The 17,189-nt window shown below is 39.9% G+C and overlaps 1 protein-coding gene across 6 annotated transcripts in view; it reads right to left on the reverse strand.

Annotated features, from left to right (window-relative positions):
- Window positions 1–17,189, reverse strand: part of myt1lb (myelin transcription factor 1-like, b) — a 214,197-nt gene that overhangs the window by 124,341 nt on the left and 72,667 nt on the right. For 5 of the 6 annotated variants that reach the window (XM_067456212.1, XM_067456211.1, XM_067456214.1 and 2 more), the window contains 3 exons: window positions 14,921–15,031; window positions 11,569–11,617; window positions 11,386–11,419 (listed from right to left, as the gene is read on the reverse strand). In XM_067456212.1, coding sequence (XP_067312313.1) covers window positions 11,386–11,419; window positions 11,569–11,617 — 83 coding nt within the window. In that variant the 5' untranslated portion in view covers window positions 14,921–15,031. The remainder of the gene's footprint in view (window positions 1–11,385; window positions 11,420–11,568; window positions 11,618–14,920; window positions 15,032–17,189) is intronic. The other variant, XM_067456213.1, reaches the window with a different exon arrangement.

Here is a 17,189-nt window from a genome sequence, read left to right on the forward strand (position 1 = left end):
GAAAATTAAACAAAATGTAGTTTATCTCATTGTTAGTTAAAATAAACCCAGGGCCATGAGCTATAGAGTAAGTATAAGGTCTGCATGAGGTCTCAGAGGATACTTCATGTGTTTTGTTACTTACTGCATAATGTACAGCAGGGGTCTTCAACTAAAATGCTTGGGGTCCAGTAAATAAACCTTCCTCACTGGCCGAGGTCCGGACAATTATATGCCTAAAAACATGAGTTGATGTCTTTTTGCCAGACTAAAGAAATTAGTGTAGATTTAAAAAAGCATCTTTATTGAACAAAATATAATATGTTCTCATATTATCAGATAAAAATGGCTTTTCATATTGTTAAAGCAATAGGTAATTCTTTAATAAATGTATCTAATAAATGTAATGTCATTTTGAGGTTGTTCTGTTTAAGTTGCATTGGTACAAAATATCTAATTCAACCAGTATGTCTGACAAAAAATGATGAATGAAAAAATGCCTTCATCTCTAAACTGAAACTTTCTGTACTGAAAATACATCAATTTCAACATTACTAGCAACTAAAGTGCATTTTCTGCTGAACTGAGATAAACAGTAACAAGAACACAAACCCTCCTGGTTAAAAAACAAAACAGAAATCTCATAACATAATTTTATGTTCATTCACATGTATAGTCTCTACCTAAATAAATGTAGGCTATCTTTAGCTCTGCTCTCTCTGTGCTTCAAATTGCACTGGTAAAAAATCATTGGCAATATTATCCATGAACACAAACAGGTAAAAATAAAGTGTCACCAGTGTTGGAAAAATGAAAAAAGTGCAAGAAACATATGGGGCCCTATCTTGCACCCAGCGCAAGGTGACTTTGTACACAGACGCATGTGTCATTCCTATTTTGCACCCGCGCAAAGCGCACTTTTCCCTCCACAGAAGCACGTCGCTAAACTAGTGAATGAACTTGCGCTCCCTGGGCGGTTCAGCGCAAAAAAGGAGGCGTGTTCTAGCACAAACAATCCCTGGTGCTGTTTTGCTGTTCCATTAAACAGTTGCGCCACAAACCAGAAAAAACCTGGTCTAAAGTCAGTGGCGCGTTGCGCGTTGTTCATTATGCTATTTTATGGGCGCATGCTTGACCATAATGTATAGCGTGCACAACATGCATACACTTTGCTCATGTAATCTACACAGATGCAACAGTTATTTTTGCAAATCATAAAATGTTACACTAAAAAAATATTAACACATGAGATGACGGAAATCATTGTAGTGTGCCACGAAGATGTGAAAAAATAGGCATAAATCTAGCTTACAAATTATTCAGGCTAATTGTAGTAATTAAGGATCAGACCTCTTTGCCCAATAGTGGCAAGACATATATGTATATAAGGACATCTGACAAATTGGTTTGTCCGTCAAGAACCAGGAAAATCGACTGAAAAACTGAAAAAACTGTTTAACCGACGCCTGTTAAACCGACACTATTTTGGGTGGGTTTCTCCCATCCCCATACAACACAACTTCTCTGTCTTTCACTGCTCTTACAAGAACATCAGTCTCCTCGGCTGTGAACCGCTCCTGGCGTGCGCCTGGTAAATACGCCATAATAATATCAATCCATAAGGGAACTTGCGCAGCTGCTTTTAAAGGGAATGTTGGATGCCGCTCTGATTGGTTTATTCACTTTACGCCCAAACCACACCTATGAATAATGAAGCTACTTCAGACCAACCCATTTTAGATTTGCGCCGGGCGCAAGAGCCATTTATCCCGCCGGGAAAATAGCAACAGCGCCGAGACCCGCCCACAAAGTTACTTGCGCTTCGTGCTTTGACACTTGCGTTTCAGATCGTTAAAATAGGGCCCATTATCTCTTTAGTTCAATTGTTCCTTTAAATCCAGCAAAAACGTAAATAACCTCAAATAACATTTCAAAAGGCTGAGCTGAGTTGAACTTAAAGATGGAACGGTGTGCAAACTCACCCGTTAACATGGGAGCCGAAATAAAAACGGACACGCCACGAGCTGCACCATTTGTTAAATTTATATTATATTTCCCTCAAATCGTCCATGTACATACATACTTATTTCACCCTGTGCTACAAGATACAACCATCGTGCAGTTCTTCTGTCAGAAGTCGATTCAAAACTTAGCTCGCGCTTATGTGTGCGTCCGGTGTGAGCCTACCTGAGACGCACGCGGAGCTGAGCTTCGCGTCCTTTAACTGTCAACGCAAACGTGGCAACATAGGAAAAAACGGTTCTACTGAGCTGCCTGATATAAATGTGATTATTTATTTATTTATTTTTAAAATCGCATTTACCATTTAGTTATTTTATTACGTCAAAAGCCTTCGCAGTCCGGATGGATGCATCTTTGACTGAAATAACCACTCGTTACAATCGAGGTATGCAGCAAAGCATTTGTGAAGCCACAACACGCACAACCTTGAGGTGGATGGGCTACAACAGCAGAAGACCCCACTGGGTACTAGAGGTTGAACGACTTCCATTTTTTTTAAAGTCGACATTTATGTGATTAAAGTCGAGTCGACGTCGACTAGTCGCTGATGATGCCATTAATGAACAAATAAGTCTGAGCCTCGAGCTGAAACGCGAACACGGGTCTTCTTGTGCACAGGACAGCTATAGCATATGACACAGCGCTGCCAATAAGGTTATTGATCCTACATAACACTAAATATGGAATCATGCACTGTAAAACATGGCCCCTGTGCTACAGCAGACAGTGGGCTACAAGTATATTTTATATTCAGTAATTGCAATTGGGCTTAAGTCTACTACTTAATAAGCCTATTGGGTCCTTTTTTAATGCTTTTTTTATGATTGAATGTTCAAAAACCTTATTTTTCACATATTTTACATTGTTCCAGCTCCTCTCTTCCCAGTCTGTCGGTAATCATAGTCCCTTTAAGACAATTCATTCCCCTCGTAGGCCATCTTTGAAGCGTCTCTCAGGCATGCAAGTGCACCTTCTATTTCTTTGAATGAGGAAACATCAAATTGTCACAAAAAAATTGCCACGCTTACGATTAAATTTCATATTTGAATTCACCAATGAAATCTGACAACAACTGTCTAATAAATTGGGTTTCTAAACACTCGAATCATGACAAAAATGTGTATTATTCAGCCTGGACAAAGCTAATGTGCATGCACAGTCCTAAGCACGTGTTTCTACAAAAACCGGAGCTTCTAACAACAGCTGCAATGACGCAAAGTTTCTTTTTTGCATGAAATGTGGACTTAATAAATCCTTATTTTGAGCAAAATAAGCCAGATGATATTCAGTACAATCTATATATATTATTTTGAATATATGCAAATGACATTTATGTCTTTAAGTTTGTCAAAAGATTTAAAACACTGTTTTTTAAAAGTGCGTATATGTGCCCTAGTACGTAAGATCGAGCTTATGATTAAAGCAGGAAATAAAACAAAATAACTGATAAAAATGTGAATTAGTCCTCAGATGTCATAAATTTCATTTCATATCACATAATTTATAGAAAAACATCTAGCATTAATTTGATCTCGAACAGATGAATTAAAAAGACGTTTAACTCCACCATCATGATTAAAAAACAAATTTGCGACAATGTGGTTTCTGAAAACAGAACTCTTGACTAGCTGATTTCTTCAATGATGCATCGTACTATGGTAGTTGAGCAGCGAGTTATGCCATTGTACAGGAAAGCACTCCTGGGGTGTGTTTCCCAAAAGCATTGTTAGCTATCTATGGTCCCAAGTTCTGTCTTATACATTCATTAGAAATGTCCCAACCCTTACCATAACCACCAGTTTTAACACACTACTAAGTAACTCAACCAGGCCCCGTCCCTTAATTCTGCGTATAAATTATTAAAACAAGGAATATTGTGACATATTTCGGTTCCGGAAGAAAACTTAAGACTACAATGGAGGCGTTTCAAAGAGTTCAGCAACACTGACACTGATATAGAGAAGAACTCCCGCTGGAGGAACTTTGGAAACCTTTTTCATGCTCACACAGCAACATTACACACTAAACAGATGAACGTGGACAAAAGCATATTAGGTGTTCTTTAACTGCAGTGCAGTTTGTTATTGTGAAATACAGTATTTTGTACTACACTAAACTGCATTTATGCATAGATTAAAATAGTACTGCAATCATGCTGCAGGTTAACTGCAGATTATTTCTGGCAGCGCTTTTGGAAAAAAAAGTAGCTTGTTAATGGAATTATCACTCTACTGGAAGATTTAGTTGAGGCACTAGTGTCAGTAGTTTTTCATTAGCTACTCCCCAACACACAGTCAAATACTTAAGCAATACAGTGATCACATTTTTTTTATGAGACTGAAACATAAGCCCATAAACGTCCTCTTGATCAAATGAGTTGCTTATTTTGCCTGTTGTTGTGCATATTTATACTGGTCATAAAACAGAGGTGAACGGATTTAGGGAGTGTGCATGCATTCAGCAAGTATGTGACTGAAGTCACGGATGAGGAGCACATTGTACACATGCTTAAGCAAAGTGTCAAAAGGACTAATTAACATATTAATGATCCCACCTTAGCACCGCAGCTCCCGTTAGATAGTCAAAACACTTTGATAAGCATGCAAATGAGAACCCAACAGCTGAAGAAGAAATTATCTGAAGCGTGAAAGAGAAAGAGGAACAGAGAGAGAGCGAGAGGCTGATAGTAATGATTGAACCGTTGTTTTATTTATCTTTAATTATCTGGTTAAAGCTGCTGGTGGGGGCCACATCAAAGAGAGGGAGCAGGTGCACACCAATGCAATCTTCACCTCCATCTTTTGCCACTGCTCATTCTCAGACTTTCTTTTCAGAGATGCCAATCAATATACAGCGTGAAGTCAGCTGTCCATCAAAAGTCCAGTGACAGTCAAACTAGTTGTCAGATGCTATTTTTAGAAGCTGAGGCTAATAAAAAAAAAAAAAAAGATTTTAATGTGTAACTTTCAAAGACACAAAACATACTTTCTGTACATTTGGGTAAATGCTAAAACGTACAATATTCTGATTTCAGTCAAATTTAAATACAGGATTATCAATTTTTTACAGCTACAAAACATTAAATATTTACAAATCCTTCATATCAAAGATATCGGTATAAAGATAAATAGATAAATGTAAGATTGCATAACTCTACCCCAAACCTAACAATCCCATTTTACACAGAATATAAAAATAATAAAACGTAAAGGACAGAGATGCAATAATTTTACTAACAATGTAGCATTAAAAATACATTTTTGCATTTAATACTACTCCTACCTTTAAACCTACCCATAACCATTTCTGAAAACTACATACAGTTATGAAAAAAAAAACGTCTCAGTTTACGTATGTAACCTAAGTTCCCTGAAGAGGGAACGAAACACTGCATCACCAAAGTGAGAATGCCTCTGCGTGATTGAGTCGTGAAGCACGTATGGAATCATACCAATGGCATGAAGGAACATCATAGGTGGGTGACGTCCACAGTTTCCACAATTCTGGGCAACAGAGAAGGATCGACCCATTCGCTTGAGAGAGAACCTCCTGATCAGAATCTCCAGCGTGGAGCCGTCTACGAGACACTATATCCGAGAACCATACTTGAGCCGGCCAGTATGGGGCTACAAACAACAGAAGGGTCCCGTCTTGGCGAACTCTCTCTAGAACTCCCAGAATCAGAGCAATCAGGGAAAGGAGTAAGTGCCCATAGTGCCCAGTCCCAGAAGAGCTGTATAAGTTAGTGAATTAATTAATGAATGAGATATTAAATAGCACTTGCATATGTACTAATGAACACCCAAAGCATTTTACAACCATGCCAGGGGTCTCTCTTCAACCACCAGTGAGAACCACAGGTGACAGTGAGATGTTTCGAGAGACGTGAACAGATCTACTTCTTCTCTGCCAGAGTTCTCCCAAAGGAGCTCCACCACCTCGGGGTGGAGGCTCCATTCCCCAGGCCTTGGCCACTGCCTCGACAGCATGGCTGCTTCCTGATTCAGGTGCCCTGGGATATAAACTGCCCTGATTAAAGGTAGCTTCCCTTGGGCCCAAAGGAGGAGCTAGTGATCCAGCTTGTATAACGGGCGTGACTTCAGACCTACCTGATGATTTATATATGAGACCACTGATGTGTTGTCGGTCCGAAGAAGCACATGATGGCCCCTGAGCTCTGGGAGGAAGTGTTTCAGAGCCAGAAGCACCACCATAATTTCTAGGCAATTTATGTGCCATGATAACTGATGGTCCTGCCACAGATCTTGAGCTAAGTGACCACTCAAGATCGCCCCCCAACCTGTGAGGGATGTATACGTCATTGGCATGACGCAACGACAAGGAGTTCCCAACACAGGCCCTTGGGAGAGAAACCAACATTTTTCAACATGACTAAGGCACGAAGGCTCGCCCTGTGACCTTGATCCCAAATGCAAAGTGGATTTTCACTTGGGGAGAATATTGGGAAGTTCTGAGCCACCGCTGTAATGGTCTCATGTTCAGCATAGCAAAAGGTATTATGTTGGACACAGCTGCCATAAGACCTAACAGCCTCTGAAACTGTTTGACAGTGAGTGACTGGCTTAGCTTCAGTTCAGATATTTTAAGGCTGAGAGAATCGAAGCTATCCGAGCAGGGGACATACGAGCATGCAGTACTATAAAAATCCCATATCGCACCCAGATAACTGGTTCTCTATGCTGGAGAAAGAACACTTTCCTTTGCGTTCAGCCTCAACCTCAACTTCCTCATGCGAATGGGAATGACAACTCGATATCGAACCGCTACCTGCTCTGAGTGAGCTAAAATCAACCAATAGTAGATGTAGTTGAGTATGCAGATTCCCTGTGTGTGCAGGGGTACCAGAGCCCCATCCACACATTTTGTGAAGGTCCTGGGTGACAGAGCTAGGCCGAAAGGAAGAACAAGATATTGGTATGCTTTGCCCCTGAAAACAAACCTAAGGATTTCCTGTGTTGTGGAAGGATGGAAGTATGTGTCATTGGAACCTATTGTGTCAAACCAGTCCTCAGATCTGATTTGTGACATGATCTGCTTGAGAGTAAGCATCTTGAACTTGGCGCAATCTTAAATGGCGCGGACCTAAAATCGAACTCAACCCTCTTCTCCTTCTTTGGCACAATGAAGAAAATGTAAAACCCTGGCTCCCTGCTGGGAGGAGTAACCCTTTCTATAGCCTCCTTTCGCAAAAGTGTCTCTACTTCTTGTGACATGACCAGAGCCTGCTCAGGACCCACCACTGTGGGCAGGACCCCGCTGAATCGGGGCGGCTGAGACCTGAACTGAATGGCATACCCTTTTTCAATTGTCAGCAGGACCCAACAAGATATGGTAGATTTGGTAGACCTTTACACTCTACCAGAAAATCTACTAAGAGTACCAATCTCTCGAGACTGTCCTCTGTTATACTTTGAACAGCAAGTACAGAGCCCTGAAGCAGCGAACCAGCAGGAAGCAACTGGCGTGACTGTTTCAAAACCTTCCTCAGAGGACCGAGGTCCCTATATGCCCCGTCATTCCAGCAGAGTTGGCAGAATGGTTCCCTGAGGGCACCAAAGGTATTCTGAGGTGAACACCGCCTTTCTCTGAAGGGGACTACCCTCGGAAGCCTGACATCTCTGGTGTAGGGTTTTTTTTTTCTTCTGCATAGCCCTCTTAGCGACAGTGATGGAGCAGCCCCTGAAAGCTAGGTCTTACGAGGGAGAAACTGTTGGGGTGCCACCGCCTGCTTTTTGGAGTCCTGAAACCTTTCGGTGACCGTATTCACAGCATCACCGAAAACGCCATCAGGAGAGAGAAGGGCGTCCATCTGAAAGCTCTCAGGGATGATGCAGACTTGGGAAAGTGATTGTTCGCAAGAGTGTCCCATCCCCAAACCTTTTCATCCCTATTACTTTACTGTGTGCTGATGTTTGAGGGCTGAAAATTCAATTTGAGACTGGCTTCATCCACTACTTTGACACCTCGGTGTGGAGGTTGGGAAAAAACTGCAAGCCACAACATAGAGGTTGGGGTGAGTTGAAGAAGCGTTCGTCTAGTTAACTTTTTCTTTGACTAGGCTCAAAGAAAAAGTAGCATGTGCTTCCAAAACCTGGATAGAGGCACTGACCCTGGCGGGTGACTGCAGAGAAAGCGGGATGCCTGTCTCTAACCCCTCAAGCTGCTGCTCTGCCTCAGCAGAAACAGAACCCGAGCCACAAAGAACCGCAAGTGAAGTGCCAACGTCAAAGAACGCTCGCCGGGAGCGCAGCGTTCAAATTTGTAAATACCAACAATACTCACAAGCAGTTCCTTTGAGAGCTGCCTGAGCATGCTGCACTCCCATGCAAACACATAGTTTGTTTATCCCCACCTGTAATGAAACGAGGAACTTCACAATGCTTCACAATGCAATCACGCAAAAGTGTTCCTACAGCCGTGATGCAGCGTGAGTTCCCTTTAAAGGGAACATTATAGACAAGTAGCCTATAACCACAATCATTTATTTATTGCAAAAATGTCACCAAAAGTAGTTCAAATGACAATGTGTTGCAGTCACAGTCTCCTCTGGCTGTATATAATAGTTTTGCATGAGCTACATAGCAGAATTTAAGTTATTAAACCTTGAAAATGTTAATCCGGCTCCAGTCTGTGAAGGAGCGCATTTCCCATTTTCCAATGTACATCGAATTAAACACGGCATGTCGCAATCTTGTTCGTGTAAAAAGTATAAAGTAACCTGTGCATGGATTTTAGCCGACGATGACAAAAAAACACATGTAGACAATGGTGATAATTTAACTGGGATACGAGTGAGAGTGAGTGTGTAGTGTAATCATGAGGAGCGAGTGCAATCAGAACGGCAAATTAATGGCTCTCTCCTCACAAGAGCAGCAGAAAGCCGTCTTCATGCATAGCACATCTGTGCATAACAGCACCAGATCAATGAAAAATACAATATATTGATCCGCATTCTGTTTTCTATCATGCACAGTGCATGTTTGTGATGATGTAATATGAACTGGGTTTTACAGAATCAAGTTGAGTGTGAAACCTGACAAACACTGCACTCGGATTTTGACATCATATCTATCCATTATGTACTATACACAGTATTCAAACATATATTATTCAAACTAAATCTTTTATTTTGGATGCAATTAATTGTTTGACAGCACTAATCTAAGTTAATGGCTTTATTCAAGGCAAAAATATTATAACGACACTAAACCGACCTATTTACACATTAATTTAGGCTATGCCAATAAATCCTATCTATATTCACAGGGATTTTACAGAGGTGTTTGTTTATTTAACTGACTTAACTGACTGATTTAAGTATATATACCGTAATTCCTCAAATAAAGACCGGCGGGGCCTTTATTTACCTGAACTGCCGATGGGAACCGGCTTTTATTTGAAGCAGGCTTTTATTAGCGGCAGGCCTGTATTTCTAATTCCATCTGTTTGAAATATAATTGCTTTATGTAAACCGTTTTCCATTTAAAGTGATTCCATTTCCAGTGGACAAATATCATTGATTTTTTAAAGAAACATTTGCAAAAATATCACCATACAACAAAATAATACGCATTTTTTGTAATTCCGCGCGCAGCTCCGCGTCCAAAGATGAACGAGTTCTCAGCAAATCTAGCCGAGCATGACGTCTCATCACACCGGCACCAGTTTGCACATAAAAATGAGGTGCTTATATTTACTGAATGAGCCTACAAAAGCAGAAATAAGCCATTTAAAAAAAAAAAAATCCAGGTTTAAGCAACTAAATAAATAAATCACGACATTAAACTTTAGTGAAATTAGGAAATATTTAAGAGATCGTTAATTTAGTGCATATTTTGTTCTCATATCACAAGTAATAATATCAAGCCAAGGTTTACTGAGTTTTACACGATTCTTTTGTGGTGTGGTTTTTGGTGAAATGTACTAAAATAAATATCATCACCTGTGCACGTTAGCCCACTTCTTCTCAACGCTTTTTTCTGTTGGTTTATAGAACAATTACTCCGAATCGCCCTCTGTCGTTTCAAAGAATAGCACAACGGCGAGGGCGTCAAGTATAAACGCCTCGTCCGTTTGGGGAGGAGCGCGCGGCGCGCAGTCAGCGGAGACAGGCGAAAGTATAAATAAGGCTTGAGATGGGGCTGCGCGGAGCTGAGCTTCGATGCTTGGGTGCGACCCCCTTAAGAAGACCTAAAAGAGACGAGAGGCTAATATTAGATGCGTCTTAATCAGCTCCCTAGTTCAGTAGTCAGGGCACTGATCAGGACATACCGGTAAGTCAATGGGCTGATCCCTGATCAGTGCCCTGACTACAGACGGAGCAGATTGAGGCGCACGCATTGTGAAGATCGATATTTGTAGCCTGCCTGACACGGCATTTTCACAGACGTCACCTGTAACACATATCTTTTATAGACTACAGTAGTCTATTTAAAATGGCACATGCATCCGTTATATTCACAATTTCATTTACAAAGCAATCCCTGTAAAGTTTTTAGGTTAACTATAGAAGAGACCAGGATTAGTGTGTGTCGCACTGGCATGACTCGCATCGAGGCGCGTGGCATCAGGATGCTTTCGCATTAAATTAACGGCATTTAGGAGATTATCCACTCATTTCCCCCCGGCCTTTATTTGAGACTGGCCTTTATTTGTTCGTGCTGACCACGCCCCCGGCCACTATCAGAGGCCCGGCGTTTAATTGACTACAGGCTTTTATTTGAGGAAATACGGTATATAACATTTTATTCCTAAAAACATGGTGGATTTTTTTTTTATGTTGACATTGTTTTCTCATTTGTGATGTGATATGCAAAATCCCCTCTATAAAATCTTTAACTCTAATATGTAAAAAGAATTTGAACCTGGCTTTAATGTTCAGATTTCTGTTCTGGAGATGTATACAAATGTGTTAATATTTAATTAGACAAGCCTTATTTGCATATTTTAAACAGAATGCTTCTGAAAACTTGTAATATTAAACAACTGTCTTGATGTACTGTGCTTATTCAGCTGTTGAATTAGGGTGATATCTATCAGCTAAATCTTTACCCTATTCGTCGCATTAATTTATGCGATCCGGAGGTGTAAAGTTCTCACATCAGTTTGTGAAAATGCTGTAGTGTGTCACATCAGTTTAGAACTACCTTCAAACCAAAGTTTGAAGTGGATATTATGAGTCTTATTCTCGGCTCCAAAAGGAATTGGCCATATGTCATTCGAATTGCAACTTAGCAAAGTGACACAATTTTATCATCACCCAAAAGGATATATGACAGATGGAAAGAAAACAGGAGAACAGGAAAGCGTGATCACAACATTACACAGGTAAAGACCTCTTTGCCAGCCTGTAAAAACACTGACCTGAACAACTCTTGTATGGCTGGCTCCAGGGGAACTGTGAAAGAAGCACACAGAGAGACAGAAGACAGAGGACGTGAGAGGTCAGGTGAAAGGGCAAAAGAAGATTAGATTATCACTCAAACAAAAGCCACATATCGCCGCATTACATCGGTGTGTTGTGTGTGTTATACGTGACGGAAATACCTTTTGAGCGTGTGCAATGGCGCTTCTCATCTGCCACATCCACCTCCATCTGCAGAGAGACACAAATACAACAACATCTTAAGATTTTTTTTTTTACATTAATTTATTTTTATCATATTGATGTGTATGTTTTGATTTTGAACTGAGATACTGATATACATACAGCTCTGAAAAAAATTAAGAGACCACAACAAAATTATCAGTTTCTCTGGCTTTACTATTTATAGGTATGTATTTGGGTAAAATTAACATCTTTGTTTTATTCTATAAACTACTGACAACATTTTTCCCAAATTCCAAATAAAAATATTGTAATTTAGAGCATTTATTTGCGGAAAGCAACAACCGGTCAAAATAACAAAAAAAGATGCAGTGTTGTCAGACCACGAATAGTGGAAAGAAAATAAGTTCATTTTTAAACAACACAATACTAATGTTTTAATTTAGGAAGAGTTCAGAAATCAATATTTGGTGGAATAACCCAGATTTTCTTATCTCTCTTTCGGGTGAGACGTTAAACCGAGGTCCCGACTCTCTGTAGTCGTTAAAAATCCCAGGATGTCCTTCGATAAAGAGTAGGGGTGTAACCCCGGCGCCAAATTTGCCCATTGGCCTCTGTCCATCATGGCCTCCTAATAATCCCCATTTAATGATTGGTTTAATCACTCGGTCTCCTCTCCACCATAAGGTGGTGTGTTGTGAGCGTTCTGGCGTAATATGGCTGCCGTCGCATCATCCAGGTGGATGCTGCACATTGGTGGTGGTTGAGGAGATTCCCCTTCAATGTAAAGCGCTTTGAGTGCCTAGAAAAGTGCTATATAAATGTAATGAATTATTATTTTTATTATTTTGAATCACATCTTTCATGCGTCTTGGCATGCTCTCCACCAGTCGTTCACATTGATGTTGAGTGACTTTATGCCACTACTAGTGCAAAAATTCCCGCAGCTCAGATTTGTTTGATGGCTTGTGACCATCCGTCTTCCTCTTGATCACATTCCAGAGGTTTGCAGTGGGGTTCAGGTCTGGAGATTGGGCTGGCCATGACAGGGTCTTGATCTGGTGCTCCTCCATCCACACCTTGATTGACCTGGCTATGTGGCATGGAGTATTATCCTGCTGGAAAAAACAGTTCTCAGAGTTGGGGAACATTGTCAGAGCAGAAGGAAGCAAGTTTTCTTCCAGGATAACCTTGTAAGTGGTTTGATTCATGCGTCCTGCACAAAGACAAATCTGCCCTATGCTGAAGCACCCCAGATCATCACCGATCCTCCACCAAATTTCACAGTGGGTGCGAGAGACTGTGGCTTGTAGCTCTCTCCAGGCCATTGTCTAACCATCAGACGACCAGGTGTTGGACAAAGCAGAAAATTGGACTAATCAGAGAAGATGACCTTACTCCAGTCCTCTACAGTCCAATCCTTATGGTCTCTTGCAAACCTCAGCCTGGCTCTTCTTTGCTTCTCATTGATGAAGGGCTTTTTTCTAGCTTTGCTCGACTTCAGCCCTGCCCCTAGGAGCCTGTTTCGAACCGTCCTCGCCATGCACTTCACCCCAGCTGCCTTTTACCATTCTTTTTGTAGTTCACTTGATGTCATCCTACGGTTGTTGAGTGACATACGAATGAGTTGCCGGTCATTCTGGTCAGTGGAGAGTCGTTTTCGCCCTCTGCCGGTCTGTAGCTTTGTTTTCCCCAATGTTTGCAGCTTGATCTTGTTCTTATGAACCGCCGTCTTTGAAATTTTAAGGATGGAAGCAACCCGACGCTCACTGTATCCCTCTGCCAGTAAAGCCAGAATTGAACCCTTCTTTTCCTCACTCAAAACGTTCCTTTGCAACTTTTTTTGGCATGGTCAATAGTTGATTCCAATTACTTTTGAGGTACAACTAGCACTATTTTTGCCATCCAGCTGGTCCTATTGCACCAGGATACCACAGAAGTGTTTTTTTCATACTTTCCCTTATTAAATAAGATTTGGTTGAGGTGATCACCTAACCAGCACCTCATTCAGTAGAATAAGGTGTGCCTGTGTTGGAATTCAACAGACATTTGGAATGGAATGGCTTTCATACTTGTAGAGATGCTGATTTAAGAAAACATTTCAGTGGGTTGAATACTCATTTATTTAGGGGACGTATTACCGTAAATAAATTCATGGTTGCAAATTGCAAACTCTAATGTATTAAGCTGCAAACATTATTGTGATGAGTTCTGTTGACATAATAATATTGGTATATAATTTAAACTGAAATTTCTGCATTATCGTAAAAAAAAAAAAAAAGTATTAATTTATCTTGATAACTTGGTTTAACAACTGGCCAATGGATTTCTAGACCCCATGTTTTGTTTAGTTAGGACTGAATAAAGAGAATAAGTCTTGAAACTGTGGTATTTAAACGTTTTAGCAAAGGAAAGCACCAAATGAAGCTATACAAGTTACATTTAGCCTGTGCTATACTAGCTGTTAATTTGATCTGAAATGGAAAGGATCAATGGTGAAATTGCTTGGAACAACTTCATTTTTGTGAATAATCAGCTTTAAAAAAGTGTGTGTTTAACACTGGTACAAGTGTCGTCTGGTACACTTTGCCAAGTGTCATCTTTGAAAAGAGATCAAACTTAAAGGGGTGGTTGATTATGATTCGACTTTTTTTAAATTTTAGCTAGTGTGCAATGGTGCTGTTTGAGCATAAACAACATTTGCAATGTTACAGCGTTCTAAGTTCAAAGCAAAGGGAGATCTTTTCTTTTACAGAGATCTCTTTTTAAGGACTACAATGAGCTTATTCACGGGAACACGCAACACAGGCCATGTTGAGAAACTAAAACTTCACATACACACTCTGGAGATATCAGAGACTTATTTTACATCAGTAAAAATTTTTAATTTTCAGTTCTTTTCTCAAAAAGTTAATATATAAGTTTATTAATGCAGCAAAAATAATTCAGTACCATAATAGTACAAAACATGAATTAAAAAACATTATCGAACTAAAATATTGTGCATGCTTTTTATTGAAATAAAAAAGAAAATGTAACATTTTTGAGCAGCATGTGAAGAACACCAGAGGGTTTGCTGGTTGAACATCTATTTGTCACTCAAAAGGAGTGATGAAACTTGCATTTTTTTTAGCTAAAACATTTATGTAAGGATAAGTAATTGGTAAAAACAGCGTCAGTGACTCAACCAATGGTGTGTGTTTAGGGCGGGTATAATCTGTTTGCCTGACCAATGGCAGATGAGGAGCATGTTCAGGAAAAGAGTCATGACTTTTGTAAGTCTGTTCATTGTGACTTCTACTGTGCAGGAGTCTATGTGTAGAAAGGCAGATAGAAAGCATGCAGTGGTACCTGATGTAATTGCCGGTTTAATTGCTCTTTGGTTCAGTCCTCTGTTTGCCCCACGGACCTCTATGTTAGACGACTGATAAGAGGTCACTACACCTCCTCCAATTTCATTTTCTAAAAGAAGAAAAAAGAAATAAAGTTATAGGCATAATTATAGGCATAAATGCATGCAGCGATGTAGCAGCTTTAATAAAAAATCAATGATAAATTTGGTTTCTATAGCTCATTGGGTGCACTTCCTATAGAACATGACATATTCGTTTAATTCTGCCTTTTTCCAGCTCTATTTTAGAGAGAATAAACAGCAATTTTTGAAAAAAGGGGACTTGCTTTATTTCACATTCAAGCACAAAAAAAACATGACTATTCATGCTGCGTTTCCAATGATGATCTTGATGATAGTCTACAGTTTTTAATAGGATTTACTTAAAAAATATAACCATATAAATATATATATATATGATAGCCATATGATTATTTTTGTTCAGAACATAAATAGACATGATTGAAGACCTCATGAGGTCATGAGATCCCATTACTTCACAAATCACACACGATTGCTGTCTTATGTTCATTTTCCCATGACAGGCACATTAAATATAACTTCTTCTTCATTGCGTTTTTCACAAAGCATGTCGTTCGCTAGGTTGTGAAGTAGAGCTCAGCTACAGTATGATATTGACAGAGAAAATATTTTGAGTGAAGATGAGAAACTCAAACAGCTCTTGTGTATTTGGCTGTATGAAGGGAGGATCTCGTGTGGTGAAACTGGAGCAGATACAAACAAATTTGGAGCAGTGGCGTTTGATTTTTCCGAGCCTCTGTTGTGCGGCCACGTTCAGAGACACTAATTAAAACTGGTGAAGCGGGCGGTAACAAATGATGTGTTAGTGGTGCAGCAGTGGAGTGTGGTGGGACAATGAAGGGCCCCTCCGGGAGCCTGATAGCACGCTTAATATCAGAGCTGCAAGGCTCCCTGCCAGTGTTCCTCAGTAAAAAATGCCTTAAAAACTCTCAGAAGCAGGACTTTATCAGTAAATTTGACTATTGAATACATTATATTTGGGGTGAAATATGATCATGTTTTTATCAGTGCATCAAAATGTTTGGCTTGCAGACTCAAGTTTTAGACTCAACAAAATTTAAAAGACTCAATTATTTTTTTTCTTGTAACAGTGGAAAAGACTTTACTGTAACTTTTAATCAATTCATTCTGTAAATAATAATAAAAAAGTAAATGTATGTTAAAATATATACAATACTGTCACATTAAAGCTGCAGTCTGTAAGTTTTGCCTCTTTGTCGCCATCTCTGTTTGAAACCTGCCATTGCAGTTATTTGTGGAATTATCATCTTTACGTGGTTTGTGCATCAGCAGCTCTTCAGTGCAGATGAATCTAATGTTTTGAGGAGTGTGTGTGGCTGTCAGTCTTCATACCGTGTGGATACTGTACTTCTACATCTTGGAAGTAAAACCAAAATAATACGTTTCACTGATAATGTCATCTAAACAAGTAACATGACTGCCACTTTTTTTCTGACCAACTGAGAAAAAAAGCATTACAATTTATCGCACTACCGACGGTGATGAAATCTAACGATTGCTTAGCTCACATCACATCAAACTGTGCAGATTATTATTATTGTTGTATTTTGTTCTCAAATGTTTAATGTAAACAACATCAGCATCAGCATCGTTAGCTGGAGATCTCAGCTTCCGTACAGTCTAATCTTTTGCTTTCGACTCCGGGTGAATCTCAAGTTGCCACTGATATTTATCATTCGGCCCTTTCTGGATTACAATCCGCCATCAAAATGAAACATTTAAAGGAAGTGTATGTAAGATTGTGGCCAAAACTGGTACTGCAATCACTTTCAAATGGCTGTAGAGCGGTGTATCCCTCTCCCTCTCCCCCCGACTCGAGGTTGCCAGATCGGCTGCGGGATCATCAGGAACGTTTGTAGATCTGCAGCTGTGGTAACTAGAGCAGATCTGGCAACCCGGATGCCCAAACACTACAGACTTCATGATTGGTCGATCGGTGGAGGGCGGAGCTTCAGGCCAAATCACAACATGTCAACATCAACATCAGTTGAGGGCTGCAACAGCAACTTTTAAATGACAATATCCTGGCCAGACTACTGTTGTCAGTGATATAAGTGTTTGAAATGAACATGATTTCTTAATGTCTAGAGAAATATCAGGGCCATTTTATGATGAATTGAAATACATTTCTTACATACAGTACCTTTAATAATTTCAGCTACTGTG

The sequence above is a fragment of the Pseudorasbora parva genome, chromosome 10 (genome assembly GCF_024679245.1).
Source record: "Pseudorasbora parva isolate DD20220531a chromosome 10, ASM2467924v1, whole genome shotgun sequence".
Taxonomy (NCBI): domain Eukaryota; kingdom Metazoa; phylum Chordata; class Actinopteri; order Cypriniformes; family Gobionidae; genus Pseudorasbora; species Pseudorasbora parva.